The 15,493-nt window shown below is 41.5% G+C and overlaps 2 protein-coding genes across 2 annotated transcripts in view; both read right to left on the minus strand.

The window, feature by feature from the left end:
• Nucleotides 1-1,056, minus strand: part of dock5 (dedicator of cytokinesis 5) — an 86,959-nt gene extending 85,903 nt beyond the window's left edge. Inside the window, exon 1 of the mRNA XM_079556481.1 lies at nt 994-1,056. Coding sequence (XP_079412607.1) covers nt 994-1,036 — 43 coding nt within the window. The 5' untranslated portion in view covers nt 1,037-1,056. The remainder of the gene's footprint in view (nt 1-993) is intronic.
• An 11,495-nt stretch (nt 1,057-12,551) lies between these two features.
• Nucleotides 12,552-14,697, minus strand: LOC306972719 (neurofilament light polypeptide-like; the record flags this gene model as incomplete). The annotated part of the gene is made up of 4 exons (XM_079569423.1): nt 13,588-14,697; nt 13,273-13,397; nt 12,715-13,052; nt 12,552-12,631 (listed from the first exon to the last, which is right to left on the minus strand). The coding sequence occupies exons 1-4, from the start codon at nt 14,650-14,652 to the stop codon at nt 12,552-12,554; spliced, it is 1,608 nt and encodes a 535-aa protein (XP_079425549.1). The 5' UTR covers nt 14,653-14,697.
• Nucleotides 14,698-15,493: the final 796 nt, after the last annotated feature.

The following is a 15,493-nucleotide window of genomic DNA, read 5'->3' on the forward strand; positions in this document are numbered from 1 at the left end:
TATTGATGCAAACTTTCGCAGTGGAGAGTATAGGCAAAAACGTGTCCTCGGGTTAATAATAAGACAAAAGAAAAGAATGACTGAAGAAAAGTTGAAATAAAAGCTAGATTGTTATCATAAACAAGCTACAAAATCAATTGAAAGATAGACTATGTTATATCAAGCAAAGGAACATGAAAACAATGAATTTGTTTTTGAAAAGCTACTCTTACTAATATTGTGATAAAGACCTTCCTCTGCTTGCCATACTAAACGTTTGAAGCATATCACCTTTTACCAACAGAACAGGATACATGTAACAGACAAAACATGTAGCAAAATAATCAAGAAAAAAACATTTCAAATCCCTTAACAGCAGGGAGTGCCATGAACTGAACTTGTCAAAGCAAATGTCAAATTCTTATCTTCCAATGCATGCAGTGCTCCCATGAGGAGCTAAAGAGACCGTGAAGCAAAAACAACCACTTATTATCATTATTTGTTATTGCTTCTAAAAGTTTAGAATGACTGTGTTAACTGAACAATTGGCTTCACACTTGAAGAGTGCATTTGCAGTCAAGTGCCTTAATGAAAAAACTCAACAAACACTTCTCTTCACATAGCAATGTGTTTCATTACCAGATCTGTTTCTGAGAAAATTTAGTCACAAGTCAATTCTTAAATGAATTCACATAACTTTAGTGTTATAACTTCAGGAACATAATATCCCAAACAATTCTGGAAAAAAGAAAACAAATCCAAACGGAGATCTGCAATGACCTCTTCTATCCAGACGCACAGCAAAATGTCACAACATAAACCACACATAGAAGGTAATGGTACAACAAGTCTACAAGAGTGCGGAAATGTGCCCAAGTCTCAATGCAAGACTGCAGTTCCCACAGCACACTCCTGTAGGCTATTTCCCAAAGTTTACAGTCCCCTTGAAGAAGAAGAAGACGCTTCAGCAAAAAGTTTACAGCTACCCCGTACCGATCGTCAGTGGCAACTTACCTACTCCGTACTTCTCCTTTTTAGTGGGAATCCAGCGGGTCATTTCGGAAGAATAAATAACTATATACACTAGTTAAAAAAAAAAAAAAAAAGGAGTACGGGAGCGGCGGTGGTGGTGCACGACTACTCCTGCGCGTCCCGAAGTCCTACAGTTCCGCCATCATGACTTGTGTTGGAGTTGGAGGGGGAGGGGGGGGGAGGAGGAGTGGTGCTGGGAAGACACGGGATAGGCGTGAACGAACCACACAACACAAAAACTACAATCCCCCAGAGACTGTCCCACTGGTGACCACAAAAACACTGGCTTTCTACAGAGTTTCACATGCTGCGTAAAATTAGCGCGGGCTGGATGTAATTTCACAGCTAAAGAAATTACTTCTGTACAGGATGAAGATAATTAACTTCGTGTCAAGATACAAATCACTTGGCCATGAATGGTTTATTATAAAAATGTGGATTTCAATTTGAAATATGGAACTGGCAGTTTTTTTGCCCTGTTCTCTGTCCTTAGCCTTTGTCTTTGTGTCACGTTTTACTCTACACATAATGACTGCGCGGCCTTGGTTCACTGTTTGGTTGTGATGTGTTTCTCTTTGTGTTCTCTTTGACAGGTCATGTTTTTTTTTTTTTTTTTTTTTCCATTCCTCGTCTGCTCACGAGGACAATAATAACGGTGAGTGATAGAAAGCCGCCCTTTGAGTGCCCAGCTGAGTCACGATTTTACTAAAGAGAAACCAATGGACAATCATCAAAAAGATAGGCTATGCAGAAGGTAAAGTTGAGGAGGAGAAAAGTCACGGGTACATGTTTTTCTACTACTCAGTGTTTCACATGTCCTCTTTTGATGCCCTTTTTTTTTTTTTTTCTTTCTTTTTCCACAGACATGCTGAAGACTATTAATGAAAACACAAAGGAAAGGAGAAAGGGGGTAAGGAAAGGTTATTGACAACTTTGGAATAATCAATTCAGCTAAAAAAAGAATGCAAGGATGCCATCCCCTGACGGCTTTGTGCTATTGCATGTGAAATTACTTCTGACAAGCAAAGAAAGGTCAGCCTAACTTATTTCTTTACCTTCTTTTTTCCCCACTTTTTTTTTGGAGGCTACAATTATGACCAACACGGTTTAGAGAATTGTGGGAGGATGCAAAAAAAAAACTAAAAATATCTTGATTTGAACAAAACATTTATAGCTGTTGCTCAATTAAATTCGTTATTCCAATAGTGAGGCATATTTCATTGCACAGTTTGTCTTCTATATTCATCACAACAACAAAAAAAGGCAATACCATTTTTCATTACACCTTTGAGTCAGTGATTCTAAAACTGTGATAGGCTACCTCGGCTTTATCATAGACAATCTTATTTTGGCTCGTGTGATGCATTTAGTTAGATGTATTTAGTTTAGACGTGGTTCACACTGAGTTTAGACTTCAGTTAGTCCAATTAAGATGTATATTAGACCTAATTTAGTTCAGATTTAGTTTTGATCAGGTCCTGATGGTACTTGGGAGGTTCATGAGGTGTGAAAATCTTGAGAACCACTGCTTTAAGGCACTATCTCTGCACTGTGTAGAAAACAAACAAACAAACAAAACAACAGTTGCTGCTGTTATAGAACATGAACCCAGGCAGCACAAAGTCACACAAACAGACATAAAGGCTTATTGTCCAACAGCGCGTAGACTTGTAATGTGAATCCGGTGCCATAACGGATTTCGCTTCACACTTTCAGGGCACAAGTGAAGGAGCATGCAAGTGTCGGGATGTTGTGAGATTGGAATAAAACCCATGAAGGGCTTTTATCTGTAAATATGCGTGTGTGGTTTGTTTACTTCGCCTGAGGCCCTCTCAGCGTGCCATCGGACAGTGCAAGGTGAATTAAGTTTCTGCATTTTATAAAATAAGCTCTCTATTCATCCATATCTTTGAGTTTGTTAGCTGTTCATGGGCATAAGGATCAGATTACTGCTTATGTGGTAGGAGAGGGAGAACAAAGTAGATTCAAAGCATAAAATAAAAACTTTATGTCCTGACATTACCAAGCCCATTGAACTGTGCCAGTCCCTTTGTGAAAGTCAGTTCTTAAGAGGCGTCTGAGAGGCAGGGTTCCCGGCGCTGCTTGTAGTCCCCACTGAGGTGTTCAATTCTCGAGACAAAGGCAGACATAAGGCCTAATGGATTTATGGGTAGCCTGCCAGGACCGCGCCATGCTGGAGGCGAATTAGTTGGCCCTCCATTTCCAGCCCACCTGCACATGCTGTCCTGCCAACACGGGCAGGTAACAGGCTGACCACAGACTGCACAACAAAGGGCCATAGATGGACATCGACATGCAAATGTGCAGAGGACGATCTAAAAAGCAAGTTTTATATCATAATTCTATATTATTTGAAAAGAAGTAATAGTAATCGTACCTGAAGCATTTATGTCAGGAAAATAGACAGCTGACTATTATGTTACCATGATATTCCTGTTAAAAATGGTGTCTGGTTATGGCTCTTTGATTTTTCTGAAGTATATTGGTGCTTATACCAAACTTGTACTACAACTTCTATTACTAAAAAGGCCCATAAGGTTTGTAATTAGTGTTGTCAGATGGAGCTCGCTGTTTCCAGCCTAAAGGCCACAAAAGCTGCAAATTAATATTATCAGAGGAAATATGTCAAAATGAGCGAATAGCGTAGACTGACATTTACTTTGCAGTCACAACTGGGCCTAACTTTGGAATATTTTGTCAGACTGAGTGACCTGATTAAGTTTTGCACTAAGTCAAGGGTTCTCACATCCATTTTTCCGCAAACCATGATTATCACGATTCTCAATCAATTACAATCCATGGCAACATAAGTAAAGCAGTATTATTCTGGAACATATTATTTTTTTATGTTAAAGCATTCAATTATAGGCTAAATCATGTCATAAGTCGGTGGTTCATACAGGGTTGGGTACCATTTAATGACATCAGTATCACTTAAAAAGAAAGTTTAAAAGAAAGTTTAGGTAATAGTATCGAAATACCGTAAAAACATATCTTTAGAGACCAAGTTTTGATGCCTGTTGGGTCCAGGGACAGCATTAAAAGAAGAAGACCTCAAATAAATGATACAAATTTACAAAAAATAGACTTTTATGGAATAATTTAGCATTATTGTTCTCTTTTATGGTTCTATACAACAAATATTTGAGTATAGGTCAAGTAAAAAGTATTGTTTATCGGCATCGAAAACCAAGTATCATTAAAGTACCAGTATTGTTTGTATTTTTAGGTCACTTTTATCCATGAATATTACAATATGACCAGCTTTACCAGTTATTTTTTATTCTAATGACGTTACGGTTTGTTTATGTTTCTTTGTAATTCAAAGAAAACAAAAGTTAGACCGCTAATAATGCTGGAGCGACTCCCTGCTGTAGCGTTCAGGTATCCGCAGCCCTTTTGAAGTTTCCCATTTAGGTTCAGTCTTGCATTACATTTCAGGCCTTTGATGCATGGAAAATGACCTGCTGCAGGGCTCCTTCGTTTGTCACCATCTAACTCTGTAAAACCTCTTTTTGTCGCGCAATTATAAGCGTTCCCAAAAAAGTGTCTCATTTTTTCTTTTTCTTTTTTAGATAAACCCGAACGCGGAGCAAATAGAAGGTCATGTGCTGATACCTGCCCGGAGGCCACAGTGGCAGCTTGCGTGTTGTTGTAATTAGGCATTTGCATGTATCAGCAGAGGGAGCCACAAGTCTTATCTAAAACCTGTGCTTTCCCCCCCATTGCAGACAAAGCAGTGTCACATCCCAAAAGGCGAACCCCCAGCAGCATACCCTCCCACTTACAGTCTGGGCAGGATCCGATATGGGCTCTCCGGGGACGTGCGGAGACGCTTACCTACAATTAACCCGCCTCTATTAGAGTGACGAATGCTTCTCTCAAGGTGAAAGTCTAATCTCTTTGGAGACTTGCAAAACATTAAGCTGCAGGTTTATGAGCCTGTGTTCAATAAGTGCCGCGAGTTGAAGTGCCAGTTTCACACTTTTTCCTCCCGAAGCACTCCGCCTCAATATTTGCTCGGTGCTAAACTCAAAAGGTCAAGATATGGGCAAAAGAACAAAACAACTCATACTTCCTCATGCGCCTGGTCTGAGAAAATGAGTTTTATAAAGCATTTTTTGTTGCTCCCTATTGGAATTCTAACAGCATGTCTGGCGTGTAAAGTGCAAATCTGTTCAAATCTATAAAGTTGAAAGGATTTTGGTTTAGGTCTTTAATCTTTCTCGAGGGAAACACACCCAGACACAGGTAACACATGTGAACCCCACATAGCGTGCCCACATCTTGTGTCACACTTGACCTTCTCACTGTGAGGCAAGAGTATTATTAACTTAGCCATTGCGCAGCAGGTTATTTCAGGGAATATTCTATAACATGTTGCACACTCCTAAAGAACTGCTAATTAGTGCTCCTCCAGATCCCAGAGCAAGAACTTAAGGGTGCTGTGCTCTGGTTGAAGGATTAGTTATTTGGTTGAATGCTAGTTTTCCCACTGCAACAATGTTGTTTATGTAATGTAGTCGAGTCCCCATAGCCTATTGTAATGACACACAACAACATTCTGTAGAAATACCAGAAGATACAATAGATAAGTCGTCTTACCAATGTGTGCTTCATTCTGGAGTTTATTTGAGTCAGGCATTTCTCTTCATTGCACTTTAAAGATATGCCTCCTGTAGCTGTGCATTGTTCCCACAAGAGAGTTAGACTTGTATGAAATTTATATTGCAGACTCTTTCAAAACTGAAAGTGTACAAAACTCTAAAGGCAAAACAATTAACTGTAAATATGTAGCCTATAGTTTCTCTGGGAGATTCGAGACCCATTGTACTTAGTTTAGGTTTTAATTTCGTTTCGTTTATTTGAGCTGTTCCATTACTATCATCACATAGTAATGGAAACTCAAAAGGAGTAGCCTAAAGCAAGACAGCTTACGTATGTGCACCAACTCCTATATTCAATACTCTCAGTGCTCGTGCATTTCACATTTGTATTCCTATTGGGAACCCAACTAATAACAACTGCATCTAGCAATTTACATTAATAAAGTTACCATAAAATATGCAAAATTCAAGTATCCCATTTTTACACCCAGGCACACACGACCACGAGTGTGTACCTGTTTATGAGTTACATTTTCAACCATACAGTAATATAGACCTCCACATCATATTGTCACTAGCTAAAAAAGATTACTGTACATTGTTGGTTATACATCTATAGTACAAGCAGCATCTGTATTAAGAAGTTCTCCCATAAGGCATTATGTCGTGAAGGATAACACAACACAGCATCCTGTTTTATGCTGGATGCATAAGTAGAAACATGAAAAAGTTTTTTACAAGTATAACAATATCAAAAGTCAGTATGTAAGTGGTAAGTTGGTTATTTAGTAAGTTTACGCCTAATGTTAGCAAATACCAATCATAACTGACATACAAACTGGACCAGCCTTAGAATTCAGACATGCAGAGTGATAGTTGTGTTGTGTTGTCTCTGACTGATCATTTGTCATTGAAAAGAAAAGAATGGAGCTTGGATGCAACCTTAAAGGGATATTTCAGGATTTTTGACATAGGGCCTTATTTCCTAGTAAACCAAAGTGTTGTTGATTTCTGGAGATTTTTTTTTTCTTTTTAATTCATGCGGTCCTTATATTTGAAGAGTTTAGGCTAGTGCTAGGCTAGTGCATGTCTATGGTAACTAGTAGCCTGCATTAAAAACAGTCTGACCCAAGCACAGTGCACCTGAGGCAAATCACTTATAATACCAGACTACCAATATACAGTAAATGCCTGTGTTAAAAATAATATAAAGACCATTTAGCAGAGAACTTATATTTGAGCAGCATCAGCTTCTTGGTTGTAAGCTACGCAGCGGCGGAGTGATCTGCTAGGTTAGCGGATCTACAGTAGTTTGTTTACCTGCATTACTACACATGGAATTCACAAAGGAGCTTTCGACAAATCAGATATGGCAACGTTTGGAGGACTACCCGATGATTTAGAAGAGGTTTTTAATGCAGGCTATTAGTTACCATAGACATGCGCTAGCCTAGCACCACTAAACTCTTCAAATATGACAAAAATGACTGCATGACAAAAAAAAAAAAAATAGGATAACTCGCAATAGATTTGTGGTTTATGTGATCTAGAAACTCAGTGTCTATTCCAGAAATGCATTTACGTGCGTATTCCAAAGATTTGCAACCCAAGGATCAAGCACAGCAAAGATCCACTCAGAAACACACAAATTAGAAAATGACTTTGAAAAGTTAAATATGAGAAATATGAAAATCTTATATTAGTGCAAAATACTACAAATGAACTCACAAAATAACCATAACTAAATGTGAACTTGTGAACAAAAATAGACAAAAAGTGATTTTTTTTGCGTCATGGTACGGTACTTTTCTAATCAACAGGAGAAAAAAAAACATTTACAGTCTAGCTTTAACTTATTCGGCGTGAGATTAAGGCGGTGTGCAAGTGTAAGGGGAATTTATTGCCGAGTAGAGATCCCAATGATTAAAGTGCTGCTGATCCTGGCTCCGTGTTGCAACACAGAGCAACGGGAGGAGGAAGATAGTTGCCTATAATGCAGCTACTGTGAGTCTGGGGGAGCTCAGGACACTTAAGAGGAGGGACATACCAAATGATGCTTTTCTTTGCATTCGTGCAGACAGGGACAGATTTGTAAAACACATACCTTGGAAGTGAAAAGAAATGAAGAAGCATTGTTTGTTGCTGGTTACTCTTGATGAATAAGAAGCCACATATTTAGGAAGTATTTGATTTGGGGTGAGTGATGTCACAGCATGGTAATATCGAAGCAGCAGCAGTTTTGTTTAGACAATGTTTGGAGCTTTGAGGGTTTTGTGTTGTTTCTTGATAAATAGCTACAGGCTATTGTTGTAGTTTACGCTACTGTGACTGAAGTCTATCCCATGTTTATTACTGTGATGTTGAAATGATGTTGCATTTGAAGACTTGGGAATGAGTTGGGAATGAGTTTGGACCACGACTACTTTAAGTTTGATTCTGTACAGGCACCTATTGGTAAAACAATACAGAATATGTTGTAAAATAAGCCTAAATGCTTTTATTTTATTGCATTTATTGGGTGAAATGTACGGTGTGGCTTTAGGCAAATCTGTACATGTATGAGGCAATATATATGAGGCATATATGAGGCATAATAGAAACGCTGCTGGCTGGTATAAATGTGTTGTTATGTAAGGATTAAACAGCAGCGTCGTCCATTTATTTCTGAAAATTGACACCTTGTCGGGCATTATCCCTTACATGCTGTAACGCACGGCTCCTCGTTGTTTAATCCTTGGTTATTCCACAAAAGGCAATTGAATTCTGCACAAATATTAGATAATCTGTCTTATCTTGGAGGCTACAACAAGTCAGTGTTATTCATGTCCCTGTTGTATATCTGGGCAAATGGACAAGCTGATAAGGGAAATAAATTGGCATGAATAAAATATGTCAACCTGTTTATTATTACTGTTTGGCCTTCAGGCTTTAATTGAATTACATGAACAGAATCGCTTGAAAGGGGGTGCGAACAGGGGAGAGACATTCGGCAAACCAGCGACGCCTGGAGTTCAGCTCATAACAGTGAGGCCCCCACAGTGCATGTCCTTCCTCCTTAACCTCTAGGCTATCAACACACAAGATGACAGATTCTTATTCTACTTTTTTTTTTAACTTTCTTTTGACGTTCACACTTGTGCAAACCCAGAAGCAAGCGCATACATAATAGATATTGTTTTGGAGTATAACGCACAGGTGTAGGTTGGAATATGCCGCATCAAGTCATATTTTTCCTCACTTTCTCACACGGAGAATAAAAGTGAATTCAGCATGCCGGCGCTCATTAACGTGATTGGATTGCTTTTGTGCAAATGCCTAGAGCAAGCCCCAGGTATATCCGCCTCTTGAGTTGAGTTGCATATAAAAACCCCGCCTGTCCCCTATCAAAGAACACTGCACTGGCTGTATCCTCACTCTACCTCCCCTCTCCTTCACTCTAATGCAATAATGAAATGTGCCCCCCTATGTCTCTGTCTCTTGCGTTGACACTTAGCCAGACTCCTTTGGCGCAGCTGAGTCATAGTCTTCAATGTGCATTCGGTGATTTATGGACAGTGATGTGGGAGAAGCAAAAAAAACCACTGGTGTCAGCTCAGTGATCTTCCCAGACACAGAATAGCATCGGGCCGAAGACGACTTGCTGACTGCTGCTTGAATAGAGACCTCCCCTTCCTTTTCTCTTAGCTCAGAAAAAAATAGCCCGAAGCCCAGGATGACAGCTAATTTACAATTTTGTTCAATAAGACGCCCTTTCTGCCTGCTAATATGTGTAAAATAATGCATTCTCATTTTACAGATTGGTTTGGTAAACAGTCCAGACTTGCTGAGTCGGCAGCTTTGCTTGTGCTCTCGGCCACAATTGCGAACTGATTTATTCATAGGGATACTGCTACAGGCTCTATGAAATTTCCGTATGTGCTCTTTCCATTACCCTCAATTATGTTGTCATGTCTCGAAAAGAAGTAGAAAGGATCTCATTTACATTTTACACCTTGCTTCAGGCGAACGATCATAATGATAATTTCGGCGGGGCTAATACATGTGTGACGACTGTACTGTAGCACAGTACTGTAGGAAATAAAAGCAATGGCCGCTTAAAAGATGTGAAGATTTATTAAATATCGATGCAGCACTTTATTAAACGCACCCAGGACTGTCACACAAGGAGCTATTTTAAGGCGTTAGGGACACAAGTCGATTTCCATTGATAGCGGTTGTGTAATTTACTTGCAGCTTGGATACAGAGGTGGTTGCATGCTGTCGCTCAAAAGAAAGAGACCTTCTTTCAAGCGCTCTTTTCCAGGAGTTGGAGAACAGAATTAGACACAGAGCAGACCAGTGCTTCTCCAACTGTGACACTTCGATTATATAGTATCGTCTTGAACCGTTCAAGTGCTGATTTTGTTTACTTCAGTTTCTTAAGAACCAGCTTTATTACTGTTTTGGTCTTTCTTTCCTCTAGTCTGTTTTGAGCTAGATTTAGTGCGGGTTTTGTTCTGGTCTAAAGCTTTGTTCGTTGCACCACCTGATTAAGTCCAGTGTTAAGCTTATTATGCCCTTATGCCGGTTCCGATAAAGCAAGCTATTTTTTGGATGTTGGAGTTTGAGAATCACTGGTACATAACACAGATCTATTGCCAGAACATTTAAACTTTTTTATCTGTTGTTTTTGCTGTTTTCCCCTCAGCCTCTTCCGCTTTGGATTCCTCTGACTCTTCTGGAGGTTCTTCATCTCCTGCGTCCTCGGGTTCCTCTTTCCCCTCTTCCTCCTCACCTTTGCTCTCTGCTCCATCTTCCACATCACCGCGAGGGCCTTCATCGCCTGCTTCTACGTTCTCTGAATTCAGATAAACAAGTTGCAAAAAATGTTGAGTGTTGTAACAAACAATTGGCCTACATAAATATGTTTTCAATGGATTTACGGGGACATCATTTGCTGTATACTCATTATTGCCACCATACAAATCGATAACATGGCGGAGAGTAACATCCTTATGGAAGATAAATGTTGTTTTTATGTCTCAGGCAGCATTCCGGTCTAATCCAATCAGTTTGTACGCTTTTGGTCTCTGGGGCTGCATTATTTATTGGTGTAAAAAAAAAAAGTTGACGACATCAAGTTAGTTACCTTCCCCCTCAGCATCTTCCTCTACCTTTTCTGTGTCAACTGGAGAAAAACAGAAAGTAGCTTTCTTCAGCAATACACAACCTTATACAGCTTTATTTGACTGAACATGTGTTACCTTCTTCTTCGTTTTGTTTTTTAGGCCCGAGCGGCCTGCCGTCGCAAGGGCCTATTGTAATCGTAATCACAGCGCAGTGCGCGCAGCGCACTGAACCTAAGTGCGCGAAGCGCACAAAAACAGCGCGAAGCGCTGTCCCCATGTCAACCGTAAACTCACCGTGTAAAACAGTGACAGCCCACACCGGAGGTGTGGGCCCTTTATACTTATTATTGCTTTAAAATGAATGGGGGTATATAGTGTGAATCGGGGTATATAGTGGATGACGAGCGCGAAGCGCTCGTCATCCACCCAGGACCCCCACGGGTGCGTGCGGTTCGTTGAAAGCTTTCCAAAAATGTATATTATGATATCGTCGCGAAAGCGACGATATTGTTTTTGTAAAAAATATTATTATTATTCTTTCTTTCTTCTTCTTCTGCTCTTTGAGCAGGAATTTGACCCCCTGAACATAGTCGAAAACTCACCAAACTTTGCCCAAAATTCAGGTCCGGTGAAAAATTAATTTAAATGTGTGTTTCATATTGGGGAAAAAAAAAATGGCGCGACAGCGCCACCTACAAAAATCAAAATACATTGCGCCAATGGGGGAGGGGCCGAAGTAAACTTTGTCGTAGAGCGACGAGATTCGGTCCAGACATTCGTCATGTGACGACCAAAAAAAAATATTATTGTGGCCACGCCCCCTGACAAACCGGAAGTCCGCCATTTTGACAGGAAGTCCTGAGAATGCTGAGTCAGCGTTTTCGCTGACATCGCATTTTAACGAACTCCTCCTAGGGCGTTTCACCAAATGAGCTCAAAATCGCTCCAGCTCATCTCGAGATGTGGGGCATCAAAAGTTATCCAAATTTTTTGGCTAAGTTTTATGGTTTGTTTGCGGCGAAGCCGCAATCTTTCCGAAGTATTTTGCGATTCATCAAAAACTAAAAATCGCTCCCATTCGCACAAACAAACTCCGATTAAAAATCGGAAATATACATTTTTTTGACCTTTCACCCCTGGACGCAACAAATGTGGAAAAAGTGCCATTGGGCGCGATAGCGCCCCCTCCAGGTGCAGAAGAAAAAATGCATTATGGGAAAAAAATTAGTTTGTCGGAAATGGATGAAATTCGGTACAAAAATAGTTGATGGCGTCCCGATCCAAAAAGCCAATGAGACCCATATCGTATTTTGTACGGTGTTGCCATGGTGACCCCCGGGGCCCCCCATGTTATCCAATGGGGCTGACACATACATCTCACATTACACAACATTACAGCGCGTTAGCGCCCCCTGTCAGGAGCTTGTGGAAAGTGGTCATGGAAATACGGCCCGTTAGGGTCGTCTGATGCCACTTGTGAAATTAAAAAGATTACGGGCGCGCTAGCGCCCTCTGCAGGCTTGAGCCATTGCTTACATGGAGAGGCTAAAAATGTAGCTCAGATGTTTACTGACAAAGATTAATGGTACATCAGGGCAATAAAATGCAGTGTGGCGCCCTTGGTACGGTTACATAGACGCGGCAATAGAGGCGCTAAAGGAGGCACGGCCCGCGAGGGCCGTTCGATGCCGCTTGCGGCTTTAATCTTCTTCTTCTTCTTCTTCTTCTTCTTCTTCTTCTGCCACAGCCCCTTCTGTTTTTGAAATGAATAGACAAGACAGAAACTGTATTCTTATTTGTGTTGCTAAAATGTACAATCATTCAAATCAAAAGAGACACTACCTTCATCCTCAGCTTCCTCTAGTTCTCCCTCCTCTACCTCATCTGTTAAAACAAAACAAAAAAACAGTCAAAAAGCTTAGTATTAAAAAGCCAAAGCAGATAACAAGACAAAAATATTGAATCACCGTCTTCATCTCCCTCTTTCTCCTCACTCCCTCCCTCTTTCTCCTCACTTCCTCCCTCTTCTCCCTCTTCCTCCCGCTCACCCTCTTCGCCCCCCTCCACGTCCTCCTCCAGCTCCTGGGGTGGGCTGGCCGCCTCCTGCTGCGCGTGGCTGGCAGATATTTTTTCCTCGGTCGAGAGTGGGGAAGCGTACCACCGGGGGTAGCTCAGTAGGAGTGTAGGGGCAGAGCTGAAATGAGCGGGGCGTCCGAACGAGGGGCTGTAGAGCGTGGCCTGGGAGTAAACACCGTGAGGAGGGGCCGACACGTTTAAACGGCTTTCTTCACCTTCCAGCAACTTCCTGGAAATGTCGAAAATCGCACATGAAATTGGTGGAGACCTGACACTATAATCCATGTTTACCTTTTCGATAGGTAAAGTTAGTCTGCAAATATGAAACCACAGAAACTTCATATAAACAGAAGTAATAATAATAATGCATTGGTTTTATATAGCGCTTTTCTGGACACTCAAAGACGCTTTACATTGCACTATTCATTCACTCCATGGCCGTTTGTTACCTATACGCTGCAATCTCGATATCTAAAGCCATCTTCACATTCAGTAGCTCCTGATAATCTCTCAAGTAACGGGCCATGTCTGCTTTGTTTGCTCTGAGATCATCCTCCAGTTGACTTATTGTGTCCTGCAAAGAGAAGGTCAGCATTATAGATTTTAATAAAAAGTGTTCAATACTTATTCAACTCTAGCCATGTAATAATCTGTTCTAAAGTTGTACTGTTAAAGCTTTGAGCATTTCTATATAGCAAGTAGTGCCCCATATGTTTCATTGTGCATCACCGTGTCAAACAATCTGTAGGGAACGTGAATCTGACCTGGAGTTCTTGAATTTCCGCGCTCTGTTTCTCCTCCACGTCCTGTATTTGGTTTTCCAGAGCTTGGTTCATCTCCCTGCAGGCTTCAATCTCCAGGGACCTGGCACCGAGCGCGCGGCGATACTCTCCGGCCTCATCTTTGGCACTCCTTGCGCTTTCTGTGCCGCGTGCGCTGCCCACTGTCATCACTTTCATCTTGCTGGTGAACCACTCCTCTGCCGACTGGAGGTTGTGCTGGGCCAGCTTCTCGTACTGGGCTCGGATGTCCCGCAGCGAAGCGGAGAGGTCCGGTTTGGCTGCCTCCATCTCCACCGCCACCTCGGCAGTATACTGGATTTGAGCTTGGATTTCGGCTATCTCGCTCTCACACACGTGCTTCAAGAAGTCAAGCTCATCCAGGAGATTTCCAACCTTCTTCTCCAATTCAGTCTGCCCTAGCGAAGCATCATCTGCCCTCTTCCGGGCATCCATCAAATGCCCCTCTGCCTCCTCCCTAGCCAGGATCTCACCTTCATATTGTTTTTGCATTTTATCATAGACATTCTCCAGTTGATCCTTGTGATCTTGGGCTGCTTGCTTCTCACCTTGAGCCGCATCCAACACTGCACGAAGCTGGCGGATCTCTTGCTCATACAGGCCCTTCAAGTTGGACGGCTGGGTCTGCCTTTGACGAAGAATCAGAAGTTCGGTCTCCAAAAACTTATTCTGCTGCTCTAAGTCACGCACCCTGTCAACGAAACTGACAAAACGGTCATTGAGGTCCTGCAACTCAGCCTTTTCTTGTGTCCTCAAGACTTTGAACTCAGAGCTGACCTGGGCCGCCTGGTCAAGATGGAAATCAGTCGCAGCTGCAGTCACCGGTGCAGAAAGCGGCACAGAGGAGTAACTTGAAACAACTCGGCTGTGCATTGGATAACTTCTGCGCGAAGAAGCATAAGAAAATGGGGCAGAGTGGCTTGAATAAGTGGACCTTGATCCTACTCCTCCTCCATATCGTGCATTGAGCCCCACCACTCTCCTTTTGTAAGTGGTGGGGTAAAAATGGTCAAAGCCATGGGAAGACATTGTTTCAGATAGGCTGCTCTAGTCTAGACTACACAATGTATCTGCATTACTAGAGCTTTTATAAAGTCTGTAATGACCGTGACGCAAGCTGTTTTTTTCTGCAGGCTTGCTGACTGAAGGAATAGAAAATGGTGCCAGCTAGTCATCCCCTGCCAAGAGACGGGGTGGGGTGAGGATGAGAGAGCATTGAGCAGGCAATATGATGGAGCTCTAAGAGGCTGCAACAGAGAGGTCACTGGGGACAACTGGGACTGAATTAATCCATTATTGCAATTAATGTGACTATTGGTGCATTTCAATTCAAATGTATTCCGGCCTCGTGGTCCATTAAACATAAATAAAAAGAATTTTAAAAAGACAATCATGACTGATAACATGTCACACTTTATATTTGTGAAGGACACTAAAGCTGTACGTCAGAGTTCGTCGTATGGCCTGTAAAGTGTACACTCTGGCATTGACAGACATTTCTGTGGCACTTGACCATCTTGGCTCCCTCAAAAGGACACACAAAGCATCCTTATAGGCCACCTGCAGCCTGCACATACTGGTTTGCTTATGAGTCCAGCAAACCAGTATGTTTGCTGGAGCCGTATGCAAGGGAGATAAGCTTTTTTTTTTTTTTAATGCCGGAACAATTTCCTCATTTTGATAACCATATGTGTTTAAACAAGTGCTGTATCCTAATGTTTGGACATGCTCTACTTGTAATGAAATAATACAAAAATAAAAACGAGTTCGTAAGCAAACTCAAGTTGTCAAGGACAATCAAGTCCAATGTGTTTTGTGTTTTTTGCCAGCAGATAGGCTAACAGTCACATATCCATGGATCATACAACAT

This window comes from Gobius niger (genome assembly GCF_951799975.1).
Source record: "Gobius niger genome assembly, chromosome: 1".
In the NCBI taxonomy this organism is placed as follows: domain Eukaryota; kingdom Metazoa; phylum Chordata; class Actinopteri; order Gobiiformes; family Gobiidae; genus Gobius; species Gobius niger.